This window comes from Carya illinoinensis, chromosome 8, assembly GCF_018687715.1.
Source record: "Carya illinoinensis cultivar Pawnee chromosome 8, C.illinoinensisPawnee_v1, whole genome shotgun sequence".
Classification (NCBI taxonomy): Eukaryota; Viridiplantae; Streptophyta; class Magnoliopsida; order Fagales; family Juglandaceae; genus Carya; species Carya illinoinensis.
This window is the reverse complement of record NC_056759.1, coordinates 26,663,577-26,688,788: the sequence shown is the minus strand read 5'-3', so window position 1 is coordinate 26,688,788 and position 25,212 is coordinate 26,663,577. Positions and strand designations below refer to the sequence as shown.

Genomic DNA, 25,212 nt, shown 5'->3' with positions numbered 1-25,212 from the left:
CATTAGCTTACCGTTCAAACATAACTCAACACCGTTCAATCCATTTACTGTTCAATCTCTTCTTTTAACGTTCGAACGGAAATCTCTTTTGTACCGTTCGAACGTTATCAAAATTTGGGATCGTTTGAACGTGTTTTCATAACCGTTCAACCAATATAATTTCGTTCGAACACACAATGTATTGCCATTCGAATGTCATTCTGGAACAAAATTGATCCGTGACAAATAACTAGCCCGTTCGAACGGTATCGAACTGTCAATTTCAAAATCGTCCCTAAAGATATTTTCGAGACGAAATGGTGATTTTCGTCTCAAAATACCTTCTGGGACAATGATGTTGGGACGACTAAAATATTTTTTGGGACAAAAAACCTACAATTTGGGATGAAATTTTTCATCCCAAAAAAACGTTTCTATTATAGTGAGTTACACCAATAAAGGATTGAGGAATTATATCGTGTGTACCTACGTTTTGGTTAGGTTAAAAGGAAAAAAAATTTAGCTTGTAATTTTCAATATAAAAGATAATTGATTTATTCAAGTTTATTTGCAGATTTGTTATGTCCTTAACAATATGAGCTTGTAAACACCACTTTTTTTGAGACTCATAATAATTATTAAAATAAAAAATAAAAGAGTATCATTATATTTAGTTTGTTAATAAATAAATTCATAAATAGATATTTTCAAAAGCTGGCTGACTATTCCACGCTGAGAGCTACAAAAGAGATAATTCAATTCTATCATGGTGAAAAATGCAAAGTTAGAATAAAAACAAATCATTTATCCTCTTTTTGAAATCCTCTATTTTAGCCAGCATGTCCCTTCCAAATCACGGCCTCCTTTTGGTCCTACTGAAACCCCTTTTAGAAAGAAGTCCAGACTGAAAGCATGGTGGTATAATTAAAATATAATACTCTATTTCTTTTATTTATCAAGCCATTGAATGCCCAATATTAAAGCTACAGGCCATACAACAAGAGATCATATTAAATCTCTTTCACCCTTATTAACTTTTAAGACTAGGATGCGACTAATTGATTAATCCTGAACTCTGCCAACTTATTAATTTGTTGGCATTAATATATCTTTATTTCTTGTTTTAATAAGCTCATGATACACCTAACAACTCTGATTATCACCAGGAGCAACATTGAGCTGGCTGCAATATTGAGTGTAGTACTTGATACGAGATTGGACTGCACCGGTGTTTCCACCGTTGCATTCAATTGCACCATTGATGGCTCGAATTGTTGCACCAAACCCTTGGCCTATAACTTGGTGAACATTGGTCATCCAAAACCACAAGGCCGTCTTAAATGAAATAGTGGGATCTGTGGCCACAGTTTCAGGAGAGTTTAATCCGTCGAATTTAATGCTATTTCTGGCTGCTCCGTAGTTGTAATTCCAGGTTAATTGAAGTGGTCCATGACCAAAGTATTTTTTGTTTGGATTGCATGGATATTGTGTGTTGCTCTCATCATAGTAGTCCTTCGAGGCACCGTCTATCTCTTCTAAGTAGCACAAAGCTGCCCACAAATGTGTAAACTTGCTTCAATATCTATAAGGTAATTAACTTGTGTTTTTTGGTGCATAAGGTTGTATTGTGTGTGCATGTATAGGTTAGAGTGGAACTATAATATCTTAACTGTTAGACCTTTTGGTTTTCCTAGAAAAGCTTTGTCTTCCCTAAAGTGGTTCACTTCATCTAAGATGATACACTTCATCTATCAAGCATAGATAATTGCTCTTCATAAATAAAGTGGTGACTCTTGCTATTTTTTGATGGATGAAATAATGAGGGTAGTCTAAAGGTTGTAAGAGTAATAAATGAGGGTCCCTAGTCTTGCCTATATAAAGGGACTTGTGTTTTCCAATAGAACCACCCATAAAGTTCTAAGGCAAAAGGCTAGAAGTTCCTTCCCTACAAAATCTCTAGTCTCTTTTGTAAATTTGAAACTTTCCAGTTATCAAGCACAAATGACCGAAGGTAAAAGATCATATAGATCTTTTTATTCATTAAAGTTATTTTCTTACATTTGGTATCAGAGCGGTTGCCTTTCAGCTTTGTGCTTGAATTATTAGTATTTCATTTTGTTCATATAATCGGCTTTTGAAATCTAATTTTGTTCTTTGCATGATCAATGAATTTTGTCATAATCTATGTCGTGAGAGAAAAGTCGGGTTATGATTTCAACCTTTTGTGGGCTCAATTTCAAGTTTTATTCATATTGTTGGGCCTTTGGGCTAATTTACAGTTAATATTTTTAAGGAGATGTCCAGTTGTATTTCTTTTAATAATGAAGGTAATGCCACAACATCCTTATTATTTAAAAGAATACATATAAAAAAAAAATTGGAATCTCATTGTAATTAAATCATAGGTTTTAAGGATTTATCCCCACAGGGAAATCTTTAATTTTTGTGATTTAATTAGTATAAGAAAATGATTTTCGGTATTGATAGTTAAATTTATCTTCTGCCTATAGGTGTGGATAGTTTTATTTGTTAATATTTGGAATAATTTGTCTTATAAATAAAGATGAGTAAATTTATACTGTTATGCAACCTTTTCCCACAGGAAGGTTAAAATTTACTTGAATTCATAGCATTAAAGTTTTTCTTGGTTTTGCAGCTGTTGTACCACAATCCTTAACTGATAGTATTTATTTTATTCCAATGCTTGATGGCACTAATTTTTCTAGCTGGAAAGATTCGGTTCAATTTACCTTGGGGTATATGGACCTTGACTATGCACTCCGTGTGGAGCAACCACCTGCTGCCACGGATACGAATGCACAGGAAGTTATTGAAAATCGCCAATGGTGGGAGCGATCTAATCGCCTAAGTCTAATACTCATAAAGTCTCGCATAAGTAAGAGCATCAGAGGTTCTATTGGTGATTGCGCTACAATTAAAGAATTAATGCAGGCAATTGAGGAACAGTTTGTTCGCTCTGACAAGGCTTTAGCTAGCACTCTTATCAGACAATTCACTATTAAAGCCTTTGACAGTTCTAAGGGTATGCGTGCATACATTACATAAATGAGAGACATTGTTTCTCAACTTAAGGGCTTAAAGATAGAGATATCTGAGCCATTCTTGGTCCATTTCATTCTTGACTCACTGTCATCTGAGTATGGACCTTTCAAGATCTCTCATAACACACATAAGGAAAACTGGTCAGTTACGGAACTTCTAACCATGTGTGTGCAAGAAGAGGAAAGGATGAAGCATGATCGACCTGAAAGTGCAAATATGGTCGTGAATGATAAAGTTAAGACCGAGAAGGGCCAAAGTGGACCTCAAAAGAAAAGGAAGCATAATGTGCCATCAAAATCGAATGGATCTAATGGCAAAAAGGTGACCTGCTTCTATTGCAAGAAAGAGAGACATGTAAAGAAGAGCTGCATCAAGTATAAAGAGTGGCTTGAAAAGAAAGGTAGCTCTATATCTCTTATGTGTATGAATCTTTTTTCATTGATGCTCCTAAAAATTCATGGTGGATTGACTCCGGTTCTTCAATTCATATTGTGAATACATTGTAGGGTTTTCTCACCAAAAGGAAATCAACAACAAGTGAATTTTGGGTTTTCACCAGAAATAAAGGGCGTTCACAAGTTGTTGCAGTTGGAGTTTTTAGGGTGGTTCTCAAATCGGGACATGTTTTGGATTTAAATAATGTTTTTTATATTCCAGAATTTTGTAGAAATTTAATTTCTGTTTCCAAACTTGTTATCAAAGGATACAGTTTCCTTTTTGAGAATGTTATGACTGTTTTTAAGAATAAAATTCATGTTGGTTCTGGAACTTTAATTGATAACTTGTTTAAATTAGATATTCATCTCGATTTTTAAGAGAATTATCTCTCTCTACATTCAGTTGGCATTAAGAGAAACCTTTTGAATGAAAAATCTTCTCTATTATGGCATAAGAGATTGGGACACATCTCTATTGAGAGGATGAGACGGTTAGTAAAAGAAGGCGTCATACAGGATCTTGATTTTACTGACTTCAAGAATTGTGTGGACTGCATAAAGGGTAAGCAGACCATCAATAATTCTAAAGGTCCAATAAGGAGCTCAAGTGTTCTTGAGATTATACACACAGATATCTGTGAACCATTTTCTATCCCTTGCCTAAATGGTCAGAGATATTTTATCTCATTTATTGACGACTATTCTAGGTATATGTATCTTTATTTTCTAAATGAGAAGGCTCAAGCACTAGATGTTTTCAAAACCTATAAAGCAGAAGTAGAGAATCCAAGTGAAAAGAAAATCAAGATCATAAGATCTGATAAAGGAGGGGAATATTATGGTAGGTACACAGAATATGGAAAAATTAAGGGTCCATTTGCAAATTTCCTTCATGAAGAAGGCATTGTTGCCCAATATTCAATGCCTGGTACACCATCAGAAAATGGTGTTGCAGAAAGAAGGAATCGTACGCTAATGGATATGGTAAGGAGCATGATTAGTAAATCTAATATGCAACTTTCCTTGTGGAGTGAAGCTCTTAAAACTGCAGTGTATATATTGAATAGGATTCCATCCAAATCTGTCTCTAAGACACCTTTCGAGTTGTGGAAAGGGTAGAAACCTAGTTTAAATCATATACACATATGGGGTTATCCTGCTGAAGTTAGGATTTATAACACTAACATAAAGAAGTTAGATCCAAGGACAACTAGCTGTTTCTTTATTGGGTATCCAAATAACTCCAAAAGATATAGATTTTATTGTCCCAATAATAGCCCTCGAATTGTCGAATCTAAAAATGCAAAATTTCTTGAGGATGTTGAACCTAGTGGGAGTGTGAATCCTCAAGAGGTCACTTTTGAGGAAACACCTGAACATGCTACTTTGCCTTCTTTTGGAGAAAGAATGGTTGTCTTAAGGCAAAATAGATCGCAAGATCATGTAATAATACCAATTCAAGTACAACATGTTCCCATAAATGAGGTTCAATGAGTTATTCCTCATTTACAGTCTGAACCAATTGAGTCATCTCCAAATGATGAAGTAATGGCTCTAAGAAGATCCTCAAGAATACGTAGGCCTGCTATTCCAGATGATTACATTGTATACCTAACTGAGTTTGATTTTGACATTGGACTGGAAGACCCAATTATATTTTCACAAACCATGAGTGGAGATAAATCTACATTTTGGTTGGATGCCATGAAAAATGAGTTAGAATCCATTTATAAGAACCAAGTCTGGGATTTCGTCGAATTACCAGAAGGGGCGGCAACACTTGGCTGCAAATGGGTTTATAAAACCAAACAAGATTCTTCTGGTAATGTCGAATGATATAAGGCTAGACTTGTCGCTAAAGGATTCACTTAGAAGGAAGGTATTGATTATCATGAAGCCTTCTCTCCAGTCTCTAAGAAGGATTCGTTGAGGATAATCATGGCTTTAGTAGCTCATTTTGATTTAGATTTACATTAAATGGATATGAAAATGGCTTTTCTTAATGGGGATCTTGATGAAGTGGTATACATGAAACAACATAAGGGTTTCAGTGACGACAATCGAAAAGTATGTAAATTGAAGAAGTCTCTTTATGGACTAAAACAAGCTTCCCGTCAATGGTATTTAAAATTTCACAAGATTATTATCTCATACGGTTTTATCAAGAATCTTGTTGATCAATGTATATACTTTAAAGTCAGTGGGAGCAAATACATTTTGTTAGTCTTATATGTAGATGATATTTTTCTTGCAAGCAGTGATTTGGGATTGTTACATGAGACTAAACAATTTCTCTCCCAAAACGTTGAAATGAAGGATATGGGTAAAGCCTCTTATGTCATTGGCATAGAGATTCATAGAGACAGGAAACAAAGAGTCTTAGGACTGTCTCAAAAGGCCTACATTGAAAAAGTTTTACAGAGATTCAATATAAAAGATTATAAAGCCTCTGTAGCTCCCATAATCAAAGGTGATAAATTTCATAAAGGACAATCACCTGAAAATGCATTGGAACAAGAGCAGTTGTAAAGTGTACCTTATGCATCTGCAGTGGGTAGCTTGATCTATGCTCAAGTTTGTACCCCGTCCAGACATATGTCTAGCAGTTGGATTATTGGGTCGCTATCAAAGTAACCTAAGACTTCAACATTGGATAGCTGCAAAGAAGGTGATGCGGTATTTGCAAGGAGCCAAGAATTACATGCTAACTTACAGGCATACAGAAAATTTGCAAGTGGTTGGCTATTCAGATTCAGATTTTGCTGGTTGTGTAGACACCGGAAAGTATACTTCTGGATATATCTTTCGTCTTGCTGAAGGAGCTATATCTTGGAAGAGTATGAAGCAATCTATAGTTGCTACGTCTACTATGAAGGCAAAATTTATTGCGTGCTATGAAACAATCACACAAGCCATGCATATGGTTGAAGAATTTTATTTCTGGCCTTAAAATTATTGATTCCATTCAAAGACCAATAAAGATTCTTTGTGATAATACCGCTGCAGTGTTCTTCTCAAAAAACAATAAGAGTGGAAGCAGAAGCAAGCATATTGACATAAAGTATTTAAATGTGAGAGAGAGCATAAAATATAATGTGGTGTATATTGAGCACACTAGTATAGATTTGATGTTAGCTGATCCAATGACCAAAGGTTTACGATAAAATAGTTTCAGGATCATGTGGATCGTATGGGCCTAACTAAAATGTAATCTCTCATGTTACTGTATATTTCACAAAGAATAAAATTGAATTCAGTTCCAGTTTTGCACATAAAGTAACGAATTCGTCATATCCATTGGGTGATTAAATTGGACCCGAATGACTTTTAATAGTTGTTCATAAAGTATTTTTAAGGAATACTATGTATTGTGACACATGGAAGGGAAATGTTCACTATAAAGAGCAATACCACCATGGTTCATATATAGGATACCTTAACAGAATTAAGGGCATTATTTTGGTCATTTCGGTTTTACCTATTAAGTGAACCAAGTGGGAGAATGTTAGACCTTTGGTTTCCCTAGAAAACCTTTGTCTTCCCTAAAGTAGTTCACTTCATCTAAGATGATACACTTCATCTATCAAGCATAGGTAATTGTCCTTCATAAATAAAGTGGTGACCCTTACTATTTTTTGATGGATGAAATAATGAGGGTAGCCTAAAGGTTGTAGGAGTAATAAATGAGGGTCCCTAGTCTTGCCTATATAAAGGGGCTTGTGTTTTCCATTAGAACTACTCATAAAGTTCTAAGGCAAAAGGCTAGAAGTCCATTTCCTACAAAATCTCTAGTCTCTTTTGTAGATTTGAAGCTTTCCAGTTATCAAGCACAAATGGCTAGAGGTAAAAGATCCTATAAATCCTTTTATTCGTTAAAGTTATTTTCTTACACTTACATCCTTTCTCATGAGCGACGTTGGCAAAGAAAGCTGCAATCTCACGCTTGGAATCATCAGCAGAATCAGTCTTGCCGAATTGATTAAATGAATTAACAACATCAGGAAATGTAGCTCTTGTGTAGAAGCTCTTTCCTGGGCAATTTCCATTGGCCTGATTAAGAATCCCGTTGAAGAAACTTGCTGTCACGATATTGGCCACCGAAGCACCATTAGTATTAGGGGTCGTAGGTGATGAAGTACAAGGGCCTTCTTTGCACCCAGGGCCGCAGTACTCCTTGCTAGTGCCACAAAAGCCAAACTAGCTACAACATAGATTTGGTGCACAACCATAGTTTTGACCCTTCACATTGCCAGGCACAACTCCTGCTAAGAGTATTCCGACTAGAATAATTTGCGTTAGAAGATTTTTTGTGATTCTGAGTGAAACCATCTTGGGAAGATTATCTTGTGAAGGAAGGATGAAACCAGAAGATGATGTGCGATCAAAAGCAAAGCCAAGCATCCGATATTTATAGTCATGCAACATAGGGTGGGAGATTTCTGGAGGTAGCTAGCTTAGTTAATTTTCAATTTCACCATGATAATTCCTAGAAGGCGTGTGTGACACAGATGTTGCTGTTGGAATTTTGACTTGTTAGTAGAAAAACTAGTTGTCGTTACGTTCTTGATTGAATTAGGTCCAAGATAGCAACCTCAATGGTTAATTTGGTCTCATGTCTATCGCTTGTCGTGGGTGTATGCTGTTGTGTCTATGTCCCAATACTTGCCAATTACTTATAATCATGTGGGAGGTATCGATCATGGCAGCATGAATATTCTTTCAAGATGTACGTATAGGATACCCTGACATGTTTAAGTTGATGGGATATAGCCTAGTATTTTCCCATAATGAATTTACACGATGATGATGATACTTGTAATGGAATTTGAGTTTTGAACTTGCATGCAACCAAAAAAGAGTTTTAAACTGGCACGGTGGTAACTCCCAATCTAGGCCGGCTCAAGGGTACAGGGCTCCAATGTCAGAGTTGGAGTGTCTGACGTCCAACTCTGACTTTGTCAGAGGTCGAACCAACATCTGAATCCAATTTGCCTAACCTCCGATCTGCCTTCGACTTGTTGGAGCTGAGTTGGAGCATAGTTGGATTTGAGCTTTTTTATTAGGCTTTTTTTCTTTGTCCATTTGACAATTTTGGGCTCTTACTAATTCCATATTTTGGTTTTTTTAGCAATATATTTTTTCAAATTTCAACTTTATTAAAACATAACCAAAATTGACAAGATAAATCATTATACAAATTAATGTTATCATATATTAGTATTTTATGTTATTATATATTAATGTTTATACATTAGTATTACATCTTATTATAAATTTATATATTTGTGTTTATGCATAATGCATGGAAGTAATAGTTAATAGTACTGTTTTTACATATACTCAACTATTATTAGTCAATTTAGTCTATATATATAATTGTATAATTATATTATTTTATAATAGTTTGCTCATACTAATATATTATTGAATTTAACTAATTGTATAAGTTATAGTTATATAATATACATATATATATGATTAATATAGAAAGAATACATATATTTTTATCAAAATATATAGAATTTCGGAGTTAGAGTAGGACAATCGAAGTTGAAGTAGGAGTTAGCACATTTGCTACCTCTGACTTCGGTACATCGCTACATCCAACTCCAACTTTTTTGGTGAAAAAAATTTCAAGTCTGATTTCAATTTATCGCTGCGCAATCGAGATTAGATTTTCGAATTTTTGCTCAGCCTTAAAGGCCATCAATATTGCCTAAGGCAGTTGCAAGACCCGCAAAAGAAATTTTTTATTTTAATATTTTTAGAAAAAAATATAAAAAAACATATCATTAAATAAAAATTCAAATAATTTTTATATTTTTCAATATGTATAAGGCCCCATGAAAGTAAATTTAATATTTAATATAATGAATCATTTATATTTTTAAATAATTTTTCTAAAATCTTGCTGAGGCATATGATTTACACCGAAGCTTCATTTTAAATTATTGTATTAAATATAAAATCAAAAACTTATATTTAAATATTTTAAAAAAAGCTTTATTTTATCAAAAATTTTAAAAAATATTCAATGTAATAATTGATATTTTATTATATTATAATTAAGAGTGATTTACTTAAATACTATCTTAGGCTTCAATTTATATTAAGCCGTCCCTACCCCTATCAACGCCTGAATCGGCTGGTTGTCTCGAGCTTGGAAACTACTGGATAATGTATTATGTATATCTGTAGTAGGAGGCCGGCCTAGCCGCCATGCACATCAGATACATTTAATCTAGCACCGGCAGCGATACATATAATTAAACCCCCGGCCCGTAAATGGCGCGGGCAGAACTCCTTGTCAATAAAGTAAGCTGTAAGCTCCCAAAAAGTCACAAAAATAAATAAATAAATAAATAAAAACATTAATCAGTGCAAGAATATAGATCGAAGACTCACTACGATTACAAGGTCGAATTCAAGTGATCCTTTGCCTCGGGATTGCATGCGGCTAAATAAATGCCGTCATAAGTGGTCGAAATTTGCGATAAACTTGGATAATTATAAATCCTAATTCCCAGGTGAGAACACATGCATATATATGGTATGGAACCTACAATCTTTGTTATAATTATATACATCCATCTCTTTGAATTTGGGTTTTGTTACATACAGTCAGCAAATATAGTCGACGTGCAATTGGCTATACAGAATAAATAAAAAAAAATTATAAATTTTTTTTTTTATATTCAGGAGGACCTACATGAATAAAAAAAATTAAAAAAATAATATTTTTTTTTTTCATATAAGTCTTGTATTAATTCACTTTTTTACAGCCGACTGCAAGCCGACTGCAAAAAATATTTCTCTTAAATTTTGCAGTAGAATTTAAATTGAGAATTCTAGAAGATCTTGATATAAAGTTTTAATATTTGGACTTCTAGCTAATTACAAGAGCTTAAATTAAAGTCTTGGACCTTATGTGAAAGAGAAATATATATTGACATATAAAATAGATTTTACGACATTTATTGTTATTTGTATAGATGTTTTGGGTAGCCTTAAATAAGAAAAAAAGTACTAAAGAATAATACTAGTCTCATCGCTTGCTGGGAGCTATCATTGGAAAGTTTTTTATATTTTACTTTTTTTTACTTTGTGATTAAGAAAGTACTTTTTTAATAATGTTGTAAATTTTTTTAAAAAATATATATGTAAAAAAAACTAAAATAAACACACAAAAATAACTAGTGGTAGTACTAAAACTCATGACTTTTAATGTGTGTGAGAGAGAGAGAGAGAGAGAGAGAGAGAGAGAGAGAGAGAGAGAGAGAGATCTATCCCTTTTCACTTGAGACCGTCACGCTCGAACTAATGGAGAGGATCCTTGCCCATTTACATGCATAACTATTAATTCCGGCCTGTTTCACCTCAAATTTAATGCTACACTTATATTAGAGTTTATACCACCGAAACTATATCTGGGAGGACCCGCTTGCAGCTATATGCTAGCTAGGAGGATTTTCTGGTGCATGCAGGCCAGATCATATTGACTTTTCCAACTCATGACCAGGATTTTCTGGTGCACGGTATTTGAAGGATTCGCTTGTATGCTAGGAGGATTTTCTGTTTGTGGTGCATGACCAGATCATATCGACTTTTCCAACACACGAGTCCATGACATCCTAGTACATATAGTAGTTTTGTTCTTTCGCAGAGTCAAAGCTCAAGCACAAATGACTTGACTCTCAAACATCAAGTCTAGGACCAAATGGACAATATTTAATACTTTATCTAAGACCATTTCCCTTTGGATGATATAGCTTAACTTATAGTACTCGTTATAATATAGCAGAATTATTATTTATGAGGTGACTAATAGGAGCAAATTAATTAAGCTTCATGCTTTGAAAAAATCCAGCTGGGAAAAGAGATTGATGGCCGTAATGACAACAAACACTGCAGGCTGTATATATAGAAGTTAATTTGGGATATAATTCATACTTATTATAGCACACTTGCAAGTGAGATTATTGCCGGGATCAACACCCAATTGGTTACAAGATTCAATATCATACCGATGAACACGTTTCTGAACTGGTTCAAGGACCCAACCATTACACTAGTGGATACCATTAATGGCTCCAAAATCTTTGTCTATGAGGAAGCTGTGAACAGAGTTCATCCAATACCACAAGGCGGTCTGAAATGAAATAACCGGATCATTTGCTACAGTTTCTGGAGAGTTTAACCCGTTGAATCCAATGTCGATCGTCTCCTGCTCGATCGTCCATAGTTGAAATTAATTCTAAGATAGTTGCATTGGTCCACGACCATAATAAACTTCGTCAGGATTGCATGGATATTGATCTGTGTATTCCTCATCATCACAGTAGTACTTGGCGGGACCAATATATCACCTCTATGTAGCAAAAATCTGCACAAACAAAAAATCTTGCTTCAATATGCTGTGCGTCTGCATGCATGCTGCATGTATGAACATCATATAATAGATGTCTGTGTATGCACATGCATGATGATTACAAGATTCAGAGAGAGCAAGATCGATCTTACGTTTAGTCCCATATATAGGTTACATGGCCAAAGAAAGCTGCAATCTTAAGAGTCATCAATGGTACCAGTCCTACCAAATTGATCATATGAACTGAGAGCTTTACGAAAGGCTGCTCGTGAATAGAAGTCCTGGTTGAGACAATATCAGGCACCGAGACATTATTGGGTTCTTGGGGATCAGGCACAATGAGGGCCCTCTTGGCACCCCGTGCCAGGGTGGTACTGGTTGGTAGTGCTGCAGATCACGTTGCACCATTCACCTGTGGCGCAACAATAATTTTGAGCCCCTAAATATATTGGAAAGGCCCCAGCTATAATTCCTACCAGAATAAGGCCGCTGACCAAATGCTTCTTCATGCTAAGGGCCACTATAGCTGCTAGCGTTTTGGGAGAGTTTGTGGGTGATCTAATGTTGGAATTAGAGATAGTGTGCTTAAGAAAACTAAAGTCATGAGGTTGGATATATAGTACTGCAAGTTGAAGTACTACTAGCTAATGTATGTCAATCTTAATTTATGATCAAACTACTTACCTTGTAGTGTTGCTTACTAAAATTTTTGACGCAAAATCTATCATGGTGCTGCATTGGGAGTTTTTTTTTTTTTTTCTTTCAAATAACATGCAGAAGGGAGATATTTATATAGAAATTTGGGAGAGGGTGATGACCAGTTTGAGTTGGACTCGGTTAAAGAGATTTAACGTGAAGATGACTTATAGAGTTGTATCCGGCCTGTTAGGATAGGATGCTGATAAGTTTGAGTTCGTGTTAGACTTGGTCACGATCATTCAAGAAAAGAGTCTGAATTTACAAAATATGATCTAGTTGTTCTTTCAATGTAGGATTGGTAGTGATTGAGATTGCGTAGGAGATTTCAATCAGTAATGATTTTAAATTGAAATAAATTTCTAATGGCCGATTTTTAAATTTTAAAAGGAGTCTAACTCGTTCAATAAATAATAAATGAGATTTAACCTAGTTATTGAGTCTAATTAAAAGTCATAATCAATTTCAATAATTTGTCGCTCCTGAGCTAATCCAAATATGGCTCATTAAATATAATTTGGCCCAATAAAAGTTATTAATATCTCAACTTTAGAATTATTGGATTTGGTTGTTACAACCTAAGAGATTTTTAACTAAATTTATTTTAAATGATGTAAATAATAACAGGAGTGCTACTCGCCCCGCCCCACCCCACTCCCACACATGAGTGAGGGGGTGAGTTAGGCCCCTAGCACTGCCCTGGCTCAACCTCCTATCTGGATGTTGACGGGCGGATTGATCCCTCGGGCCGTTTGCCCCCTGTGAGCCTCAATGGGTCAAAACTTATTTTTAGGCCAATTTTATGCCTAGAAATTGGGCAAAAAACTATTTTCACTTCAATTTTAGCCCAAAAACCTGTTTTCAACTTTTCACTTCAATTGAAATTAAACTTATAAAAGATAAAATAGAAATGTTCTCTAAATATTAATAAACATAATAAAGTTGCTTACTAATAAGTCTAACCTATTATATGGAGTATTAACAATTACTTATTAGTCTAAAACTATTCTAAATAATTTAAAAATATTATAATTGTCAATTAGCTTGAATTTTAGCAATGGTGTTACAACTGAAACAAATATACATTAAAAAAAGGAAATAAAGGTAGCATAGCAAGCATTTGGGCTTTTTGAGTTACATCATAAAAGCTAAAAAGAAAAAAAATAAGGAGAATATGAATAATATTATGTCTCAACAATAGAAGTTAACTAACAAAATTAACAAACCAACGAATGTGTATAAAGTCAAATTGCGACTGATGTAGATTAAGATAGAGCCTTTTTTCCCGAAGCTGTCCTTACAATAACAGAATTTGTTATAAAGTTTGCCAAATAAATATAACACAATCTATCATTAGCAAAAGGAAAATAATGAATTAAGAGTGATTACCGCTTTCAGGCTGATTATCATAACTTTCCACAAAGTCTGCCACATTTGGAACCTGAATTGACTTTCTTTGATTCAATTATAAGTGTTGGGAAACAATGAACTCCGAAATGGATCCTATATACACCTCCAGTGCTAATTGCAAACACTGAAGCTACGTTAGAAATAGAGATGACCAAAATAGTACGGACAATCTCTCAATTTGAAATCCCAAAATAACTGAAACCCCAAAATAAATTGGGTTAGGGGTTTCATGATGAGTCTCTAACCTAATTTAGGGTTTCAATTTGAAACCCTAAGACAAATTAAAGTTTTGGATTGAAACCCTAAAATTTCATTACAAATCTTATTCTTTTTAAATTTTTATATATATTGGGTTGAGCAGGCTTGTGGCAACCTGAGCCCAACCCTCTAGCACCTATTGTTTGCGGGCATATGCCCGCACACCCACCTTGTGCTAGTGGGCCCCTCTCGCTGCAGGTGGGGGTCAAACGAGTGGGCTAGATATGGTAGCCTTCCTCCCATTCCTAGATAATGAAATATAATTTATTAAAATTAGTATTATTATTGGGGTAACGATGATTAGGGATATAAAATTTTCAGTCCGGACTAGAAAATTTGATCATACTGGATTGAAAACTTGTTTGGCCGGTTTCGATCCTCCATTTGTGGGACCGAATTTGGTTTAGTCTTGGGGTGGGGTTTTTTTAGCCCAAACCAAACCGGACTAACTGAACTACAAATATATATTTTAAAATATTTTTTTATAAATTATATATATTATTTTATGTAGTAGTTATATAAGTGAATTATGTAATTTTCATCTAACCTATGACTATTGACAATATAAAATGTTAAATATATAATTATTGATTAACAAATATCAATTAACTAATATATAATTATCAATTTTGATAATTTGAACAACTTTCTTTAAGCTATTTTTAAGTAAAAAAATGTGCAAATAAAGTTAAATAGTTGTATATTTAAAATCATAAACATTGTGGGCTTTTTTTCTTTTTTTTTTAATACTAATGAACTGAAAATACACATTACGGGTTTTCTTGTATTTCAAGACTGATGGGCTTTTTTGTATGATTAGGCCCCCACATTTCAAAAGTTGTTTCAGAAAATTGTAAATACAATATACTAAGAGCAAGCAATAAGATAACTTAATAACTTTTCATTCAAAAAATAAAATTACATGTAGGAACACTTTTAAACACTGTCAATAATGTTTGATACCATGAACTAGAATTAGAAAATAGCAAAAGATACAAAATTGATGCCTATTTTACATTCCTAGAGGTCTAATTGTCACGTCATTCGAGCCTCCATGTCACTCATTTGATCAATGATAGGCATCATGATCATATATTGTACCCCAGCCTATGTCTTTCAATTCAAACTCGATACCTCTTCCCTCCCAGATCATGTTGCTAAAGTCGCTCAACCTAACTTGCATCAACTAGCAGGTCGATTCTGTGCATTGGAGGATGTTCCCTCCTATATACTACATTTTCTTCCTCTATTAAACATGATTCAACACAATCTACGCATCATGAATAGAAAACAAAGCCTTTCATAAATATATAAACATGTATGTAATTGAAATTTTAAATAATTTATATATACAAAGGTATAGTTCAAACTGGAAAAATTATTGCTCGAACATAAAGAAATGGTTTGAACGGTTAAAGGCAGGGTTTGAACTTATGAAAATAACCTTCGAATAATAGTAAAGAATGTTCAAACAAACTATTAACCAAATTTGAACATAGTAGTTATAAATTGGGCAGAGTCCCTTATTTGTTCGATTGCTCCTATGAGGTGTTCAAATGGTAGAAAATTCTTGTTTGGCAATTTAAAGTCATTCGAACGCTTTGAGCCTAAGTTTGAACAAAGAATTCGAGAAGACATCAATGACTGAGTCAAATCGTTCCTGAAACCAAAACCAATGAATCTTCAAGATTCAATGGTTTTTCTCCCACATTCACATGGTCATCCACCATGTGTGGTGGCCGGAAAAGTAAGGAATTGGTTTCAAATCTATTAATGATATATATTTACACACACACACACACACGCATATATATATATATATATATATATATGTATATATATATATTTATGGTGTGTTGTATGATGCTTGGATTGCTTATTAATTCTATTCTAAAAATATTTTCAAGGGTGAGTTTGAAATTAATTTCAGGGGATGAGAGAAGCAAAAGGCCGTTGATAAACTAATGAATAAAATAGTTTATTCATCCATTCCAGTGTTGGTGGTTAGAGAGGATAGGACTTTAACTAAAACTATAGGAGAGACTTCATTCCTCAGGAGGTGATACAAGCCATTCCTCACTTCACCCATTCCAGTCGTTTTCCAAGTTAAAAGATCCTGAATCAAACAATTTTCAGATAGAAAAATAAGACAACATCTTGAATTTTTGACTAAATTTTCTAGCAGATATGAAGTTAAAAGAAAATGATGGAACACAAATCACCATGAGAAACATGAGAGACATTTTGATATCTTCATTGTTCCAACATGAGAAACATTGACCATTTCACCATTTGGAAGAGCTACAGAATATGTGGCAACACTTTTGATCTGAAAAGAGAGTTTGAACAAACCATGTGGTCTGTAGCCCTCGTGTCTATTATCGAAGGTGCATTAAAGGTGTTGTGTGTGTTTATGCTACAAGTTTAGAGACAAAGTGAGATACCGGATATTTTTGACATGTCAGATTCAGAATGATTGACGGAATGAACTTAATTAAGTGAAGGTGTATGAAAATGATTGGGTTGTGATTTGAGTAAGGCAATCAGCTGTGAATGTTGCTCTTAAGTGAGTGCTGCTTGGTTGTTGTCGACCTGCTCTTGTCCAGATGGCATAAGGGTAGTGACTTGATTGACAAATGCTGGTCTACCCTTCCCATGGAGCTTGTGGCCTGGGGGATAACCATGAAGTTTAAAACACTTTTCTGCAACATTGCCAGGCATTTTGCAATTGCAACACACTGGTTTCTCAAGTTTAGCTTTAAAACACCTTTCTAAGGAATGTCCAAGCACTTTACAAAAAATGCAGTAATACTTTCTCTGAGAAGTGATATTCTTGCTTCCTACATCTCTAGCAGTTGCTATCATAGCCATGGAATCACTAACTAAAGTGTCTATAGAAATCTGTTGCCTCTTTTCTTCTTGATGTATTATGGAGTACACTTCATTTAGACTAGGAAAGGCTTGATTAGAAGTATCTGAGCCTTAAGGGTTTTGTATGTGTCATTTAAACCTATAAGAAACTTAATCACCCAATCTCTTTCTTGGTTATCTATTATTGTTTTCAAACCCCCACATGTGCAGTTAGGAATAGATTTATAGTTCATCAATTCATCTAACAGAGTTTTTAAATTAGAGTAATACATACTTACAGTGTCTTGGTTTTGCATTATTGTAGCAACACCTTGCTTTACTTCATAAATCTTAGGAGCATTTTGTTGTGCAAGTCGTTGTTCAAGTTCCTTCCACAATTGGTGAGCAGCCTTAGCATAAAGGGTGCTACTCTTAATGTCAACAAACATTATGTTTTGCAGCCAGGTGATGACTATATCATTGCATTGAAGCCAATGATCCATCAATGGACTATCAGCCTCAGATGGTTCACAAATGCTTACATCAACAAACCCAAGTTTATTTTTTATGTGAAGAGCTATTTTTATTGAATGTGTCCAAGAGTGATAGTTGCTTGAATCAAGCATTTGAGTGACAAGGACTCCAGAATTATCATTGGAACTAATAAAATAAGGGCTGTTTGGTTGGGATGGATAAAAAATATTTGAGTTTGGATTTGCATTTTGATTGGCATTGGAGTTAATGGAATCAACCATGCTTTGATACCATATAAGGAAAGGGAAACTAGAAAAACAGTAGACACTCTGCTGCTATTGAAGAACATAAAACAAGTAAGGCAATATTAGAGAAAAACTTTTCTCTGCTCTTCTCATTGAGCTATTTCTATTTGTTATGTTTTCTACACATTCGAGCTTCGTATTTATATAGAAGTAATGGGGACACTTGATGACAAAACCTGTACAAAAGCAACAAAAGAAAACAAAGTTTTGTGCTGTACATGAAAACAAAACAGAAAAGAACAAAAGAAGAAATTCGTTGTTGCCTCTGCATATTCCAACTTTAATCCATTACTCCCATTGCTCCCACCTTCTTTTCTTTTTCTTCTGAGCCATTTTGGACTTGTTGGCTGTCCAATTCAGCTAGATCATGGTCATGTTGGTGGCACTCACCTTGCATTTCCTTTTGTGCTTTCAGTAGTCTATATATGTTGGAATTTCTATATGTAAATGTGGGCTTGTTGGCTTGCTGCGGGTATTATTCAACTTTTCATATGATTAAAATATACAAAAGACTGTTTGTGAAATTATTGCTACACAAGCTTGGGAAAGGCATTGAATGTACATTGATGTTTGTGCATGTGAATATGTATTTTGATTTCTCATTGTTTCTTATTGAAAAATGATTATGTAAAGCATTCATTTCAACACTTGTTAATACCAAAAATTGCACAATAGATCAAAATGAAAGAAAGAGTCATTCCTAGTCTGTTCTGATGATTTGAGCCTCAATCGGTGTAGTATGAAGCCGCCAAGTGTGGTCTAGAGCAACTATGCATACATCCATGATAGTGAATGAAAAATAAATATTGAGAATATAAAAGAGAGATGGACACACATATTTATGTAGTTTGGCATATTGCCTACATTCATGGGGTTTTTTGGGAGGAGAAATCCACTGATAAGCTTATTTTATAGTCTCTTATAGTCTCTCATTTCTTACTGTATAATAGAGATCTTAAATATATTTGTTGGAGAATATGTTCTTGCTAGAGCCCCTTTCGAGAGGTTGAAGAAGCTGAAGAAGAAGTCGAAGTCCCCTTGGAGTTGTGTGGTCATTTCCTTTTATCTGACTCCTCTTTTTACGTGCACCTAAGAAGTGGTGAGGATTGAGCACCTTTCCCTTGTATATCTGACATCTTTATTTCCTTTCCACTTTTTTCCTTCCCCTCATATCATTTCTTGACTTTTCTTCTAACTTCCTCCCTCTTCTTCTCTCTCTTGCCTCCTAGTGGTGGCCTTTAGGTGAGTTGGGCATGGTCTTGGGCTTGCGATATTTTACCCCCTTCAATTGTTCACGATTCTTAAGGTCGATATGCTTGAAAATAAGGCCTTGAGAATCTCTAAGATAAAATAGACAATAGAGGAAGTGTGCAATAATCTGTAATGAAATAAGTTTGCTTAATGGGTCCCCAGTTCTCTATTCTGCTTGCATTAAGCAGTGAAGATTTCCCACTCCAGGATTAGAAGTAAGCTCCACATGAATGATGAGCACGGACCTCGGCTGAAGCGAGAGGTGTACTACCTCATAACTGGCTAGCGTGGAGCTTGGTTGTGGTAGGAGATGTACTCGACTGCGTGGTTGGTGAGTGTGGAACTTGGCTGAGGCAAGAGGTGTACTCGATCACGTAAATTTCAAGTGCAAAACTCGACAGTGGTGGGAGATGTACTAGACTACGCAAGTGGTGAGCACGGAGCTTAACTGTGGCGGGAGATGTACTTGACCAAGTAAATGGGTATTCATTCGACACTTTTGTTTTCGATGGTTTTGTTGAGATTTTTCTTTTCCATCATGAACTACTAATAACGTTTCTATTTTATTGTCAGTGTTGGAGTTTGTATGTGATAACCCACACAGAGGGGTCAAGGAGCCCATCGACCCCTTGGATCCACCTTAGGCAGTTGCTGAGCCCATCAACTCATTTCTAAAGGTATCATACGCAAGGAAATTTTGGAGCTTAGAGGCTCGTTAACTCCAAAGACTTGTTCCCGAAGGAGACTCACTGGCAACAGTTATGGCATGAGTACATACACTTGGCGTTCGCTGGTGGAGATGTTCTCTTGTGGTTCTTCTTTATCGCCCTTGTGGACTGAGGAAAGGGAAGAGACAAGCTCATAGAGATGCGGTGCCCGGCTCCCCTGGTCTTCTCTTTGCCCTCATAGAATAAGGAAAGAGATAAGACAAGCCTATCGAGACATGGTGCTCAGCTCCCCTGGTCTTCTCGTCGCCCTCCAAGATAGAGGCAAGCCCATGGAGACACAGTACTCAACTCCCCTGGTCTTTTTGTTGCTCTCATAGACTAAGGAACGGGATAAGGCAAGCCAGTGGAGACATGAGACTCAGCTCCCCTGGTGTTCTCGTCGACCTTGTAGACTAAGGAAATGGATGAGGCAAGCTAGTGGAGACACAGTGCTCGGCTCCCCTGGTCTTCTTATCTACCTCGTAAACTAAGGTAAGAGATGAGGCAAGCCCATGGAGACATGGTGCTCGGCTCCCCTAGTCTTCATGTCGTTGGAAGTTCAAGAGTTGGTAGAAACCATTGGGGCGCTTAACCGAGCTACATAAGTCAAATCAGTTAGCATAGAAAATTCTCAATCATAAGCGTGAGGTTTATACACATGAGTTGTCCCATCAGAACATGACGATGGTTTAAGGCATCTTGGCGGGAGATGCGAGTAGCCATGTTTCGGCCATGACGGAGGTCTAGAGTGCCAACATGCAAGTTAATTGTTAGAAATAAGTTTTTATGAAGATTCAATAGGACATCTGAGCGGTGTCATACCGGGGTTCTGTAGTCGGTGTTTAGAGCTACAATAATCAATTTCTTTAGTAGAAATAAAATTCACATAAATTTTGAGAGAGACAAACCAGAGAGTTTTGGTTGCTAAAGTTGATATTTGCTTCACTGAAATTACCCATAGCTTGTTTCTTCTCTTCTTGCTCTTCTTCCTTTTTATTTTTTATAATTTTTTTATTTTCTCTCTCTTCTTTTTTTGGAAACTTGTGGAGCACCATATAACTTACTCGGGAGGCAAGCCTTGACCACGTGGTTGGACTGGTTGTTGCATGGGTCATGCAAGTCCCACTATGGCCCGATGAGTCTCGTGCAGCCAAGGAACTGTGCTCAAGTAATGAGTTCCATGCTACCAAGGAACTGCGCTCTAGCAAGCAGTTCATGTGTATTCGAGGAACTGTGATCAAGCAGTTGGATCCTGTGCTTTCAAGGAACTATGCCCGAGCAAGTGAGTCTCATGCATGTGGCAACTAATATTCAGGTCTACCTGCACGCTTGACTAAGCAACTTCTAGCTCAGATTGAGGTGTATGTGGTCGGGTGGAGTCGGTGAAGAATTGAGTACTAGATTATGGCGAGAAGCCATTGGTCGAGAAGTTGATTAGTGGCCGAGGAGGGCATTGACAATACTGGTTGAGGAACCCATTGGTAGAAGTTTGCAATGTGGCCGACGAGTTTGTTCTAGGTGAGGAAGATGTCTGAGGAGCACGTGAACGAGGAGTGTCTGTCCAAGGAGCATGCATGGTTAGGGGGAGTTTATATGAGGAGCCCGTGGTTGAGGAGAGTTTGTTCAAAGAGCCACTGGCAGAGATACACATGGCCAAGGAGTTTGGGCAAGGGATGGTTACCCACGACTTGGTGGCTGAGCAACTACATGGGTCGTGGAGGTGGTTGCATGCCACCAATTGGTCGAGCAACTTCTCGGGCCGTAGAGGTGGTTTCTCACCACCTAGTGGTCGATCAACTCGAGTTGCAAAGTTGGCAATACCTGGATGTGATCCCACCAACTAAGCTAGTCATGTCCATGGAGGATGTCTCGATGCGTGCATGATGGTCACACTTGTTGCCTGCAATGCTCCATGGTGCGCACAGGCGTTCCGGTGGGGACATAAAACTCTAGTAGTCCACATGGTGACCGTCGGCACCACTATCATGCCATGGTTCGCCTGGGCCAAAAAGATTCTTGACATATACAGTCCCGTGCACATGGTTGGCATGACAAGGCAGCCTCCCTAAAGGGAGGTCTTAATCCGACAGAAGATGCCAGTGGTCCTAGTACTGATTGTTGGTGGGAGCTAAGGCTCATGGCAGTTGCAAACTGCCGTGGGATGAGGGGTTGTGCATCGTGCATGGCACTGTGGTCTTGTTTTCCCACTGTAGATCTGGGCACTTCGGCAACACCCTAGCAAGGACAGAGGATGCCGAAGGTCTGCATGGTGGCCACTAGCAATCTTGGGGTGAGAAGATATCAACCATATGCAGTTTAATGAATGTGGCCATGGGGAGGTTTCTATGGACTGTCTTTGAGGAGAAATATGGCACCAGGGGTTCATACAGTGGCGGCCGACTCAGATCCCTAGCTATGCAACAATACAGTAAGGCCGTGGCTCATTTAGGCAAAAGCTGCTGTGCACCGTTGTGCATGACCCAAGCACTGGGTATGGCTCCACGAGTGGGGCCTATCATGCATTGAACAGAAACTACCTACGGTCCATGTGGTGGTTGCCGACGGGTTATTGGACCTCCCTGTAGGTGCAAGGCTCTAAGGTGCACGACGACGTGCACCCGTTGTGCATTGTGCATGCCATGCACAGTTTGGACATGCATGGAAGTGCATAGCTACCTGCTTCTTTGTGTACATACTTATTTGTTGGATTTACTATACATTTAAGTGCACAATACACTTAAAGTGGTCGGATAATTTGGGCTCCCAGCCTCACACGCCAGGTTCATAAAAAGAAAGTGCTTTAATTGCACAGCACACTTAATTACTTGGGCAAGGAGAGGTACACTCGCTAGATTTTTTGTAGCAGTGCCATTTATAAAAAAATAATAAGGAAGAAGCTAAGAATACTTATCTAGAAAAGAACTTTATTTGCTCATCCGTGGTGTTAGGGATAGACCTTATTATGGCCTAGTCTTATACGAAGTTGATATTAATAGTGCTCATCCAGTATTCTCCACACCTATATATAGAGACAACAGATAACCCTTTGATCATCTGATTGAACACCCTTAAACTATCATCCTTAATTTATTATTGACTTAGGCATCGGAGATGTCTCAAGCACATCTTGTCGTTAATGTTACTAGTTGCAGTGAACGATCATAACTGGTGGTAGGACATGTCCTTCATAATGGCACCATCTATACCATCCAATAATCTATGATTTTAGTTTCTCATCGAACTTCAATGTGATTTCCTCATGCTGACCATGACACATGCTCAAGCAACTCGTGATGCAGACGCAACACCTACACAGATGGAAACACGGTTAGCAGTGATAGAAGAAAAACTAAAAATGGCGTTGGATGCCATTGAAAACCTGAGGAAAGAGAACGAGGAACTAATGTGCCACAATATTGAGATCAGTGACACTACCATGCCCAACTACAGTGAACATGGAGAAGGAGAAGCACATAGCAATGGAGGAGTGAACATGGAAAATGTTGAAAAAAAGACGCTGCTTGACGAGCTACGTAGCCTTGCCGGCAAGTATGAGGAGATGGCGAAGAAGATGAAACGATCTTTCTCAGTGGAATAGCTATTAAGCCGCATAGATTTGCGTTATAGAGCGGAAGTAATGGTAGTGCCACTTCCCCCTAAGTTTAAAGTGCCATAGATAGAGATGTATGATGGGTCCAAGGACCCAATAGATCACCTAGAGAACTTCAAGGCACATATCACACTCCACGATTTCGCAGGAGAAATTGCTTCTCAAACTTTTCCTATGATCCTGAGGGAAATGGTGAGAGGATGGTTTGGAACATTCCTGCTGGGATTGATCGATAGATTTCAAGTGTTGGCTAGACAATTCTTAACACAATTTATGCCTAGTAGAAGGCATAGCAACCCAGTGGCATACTTCTTGACCATTAAGCAAAGAGAAGAGAAGAGCTTAAAGACATACCTCACCTGTTTTAATAAAGTGAGGTTGACAACGGATGATCAATACGAGAAGATTACCCTAGCTGCCCTATTGGGCAAAATATGGCCATGTAGCCTGTTCATGGCTAAATTGGCTAAAAAGACCCTCTTTACCCTGAGAGAGTTTATGGATAAGGCAAATGACTTCGTCAACACCGAAGATACATTACAGGATCTTGTAGAACTAAGGATAGGGAAGTCGATAGCGGAGTGCAAAAACAATACAGGCGACACGAAAGCTGCACTGAACCACCAAGATAGGAGGCGTGAAAGGCAACAGGAGCATAACACCCAACTCATCCACAATAATTTGAATGTGCAAGAAAATGAAGAATCAGAAAGAGAACACCGCCAACTCAAAACTGGTAGGCAGTATTGCAAATATCATCAAACGGACTCATACTGGACAGAGAACTACATGACTATGAAGAAAAGAGTGACTGAACTAACAGGCACTGGAGAGTTTGAACGAATGGTCGCAGAACAAGCAAAACCCAAATAACGATTTAAGGACACCACCCACGTAGAAGTAGCAGGTTGGATAGGCAGTGCCCATCGAGGGATGACTCCTGTAATAATGACAAGGACAAGGCACCTCAAAATAACAACAGGGACAACGCGCCCCTAGGTGAAATCAAGACAATAGCAAGCAGATTTGTTGGGGACATTGCATCATTGTCTAGCAAGAGGGCGCATGCCTAAAGGGTGAGATACGAAAAAATCTATGTAGCGGATAGGCTGCCCAAGGACCAAAAATGCTGCTCCTCAATAGCTATCTCTTTCAAAGAAGAGGATTGTGAAAGAGTATTATACCCTCATGATGATGAGCTAATGGTAACCCTTTCGGTCACTAATTACACTACCAGGTGCATCCTCGCTGACAATGGAAGCTCAGAGACATACTATTTTGAGAAGCTTTCGCAAAGATGGGCATAAACACCACTAAGCTAAGACCATCTCTAAAGGAGTGAAGAGGGATGTGCACTGCGACCACCATGACCGACTTTTTGGTTGTAAAGGTGCCTTCCTCATTTAATGCTATACTAGGGTAGCCAACATTGAATAATCTAAGGGCGGTCATGTCCACATACCACCTCAAGATGAAGTTCCCAATTAAAGGAGGAGTGGGAGAAACACAAGGCGAGAAGGCTCCATGACAAGAATATTATGTGTAGGAACTGAGGGGTAAAGGGGCAAAAATATGTACTATTGCAGGCATTATTAAAAGAATAAGCCATCTTTTAATGCTAACATATAACTATATGTAAGATAAAATTTATATAACATGAAAGATAGATTTCTTTTAAAAAAAATGATAAAAATAAATACTATACATTTGGATCAATCAATGTTAGATTTTGGTACCTTAATGGCGAGTGTTGACTTGTTTGTTTGGGGGACTTGTCTTCCACGATCATTTTGATTTTTTAATT

General features: G+C 36.9%; 1 protein-coding gene and 2 pseudogenes across 1 annotated transcript; all 3 read right to left on the bottom strand.

The window, feature by feature from the left end:
• Positions 1–1,072: 1,072 nt before the first annotated feature.
• Positions 1,073–7,808, bottom strand: LOC122319337 (annotated as a pseudogene).
• A 3,598-nt stretch (positions 7,809–11,406) lies between these two features.
• Positions 11,407–12,575, bottom strand: LOC122274558 (annotated as a pseudogene).
• A 4,198-nt stretch (positions 12,576–16,773) lies between these two features.
• Positions 16,774–17,816, bottom strand: LOC122274557. The gene is made up of 2 exons (XM_043083584.1): positions 17,357–17,816; positions 16,774–17,192 (listed from the first exon to the last, which is right to left on the bottom strand). Exons 1-2 carry the CDS (start codon positions 17,814–17,816, stop codon positions 16,774–16,776), a joined length of 879 nt encoding a protein of 292 aa, XP_042939518.1.
• Between the last annotated feature and the right edge of the window lie 7,396 nt (positions 17,817–25,212).

Bases quoted from the DNA above. Each gene is read 5' to 3' on its own strand.
- LOC122274557 (XM_043083584.1), bottom strand. From the start codon at position 17,816: ATGGTTGATTCCATTAACTCCAATGCCAATCAAAATGCAAATCCAAAC. The intron at 17,193-17,356 runs GTATGTATTACT...AAAACCCTTAAG, and splicing joins GCAAAACCAAGACACTGTAA to GCTCAGATACTTCTAATCAA.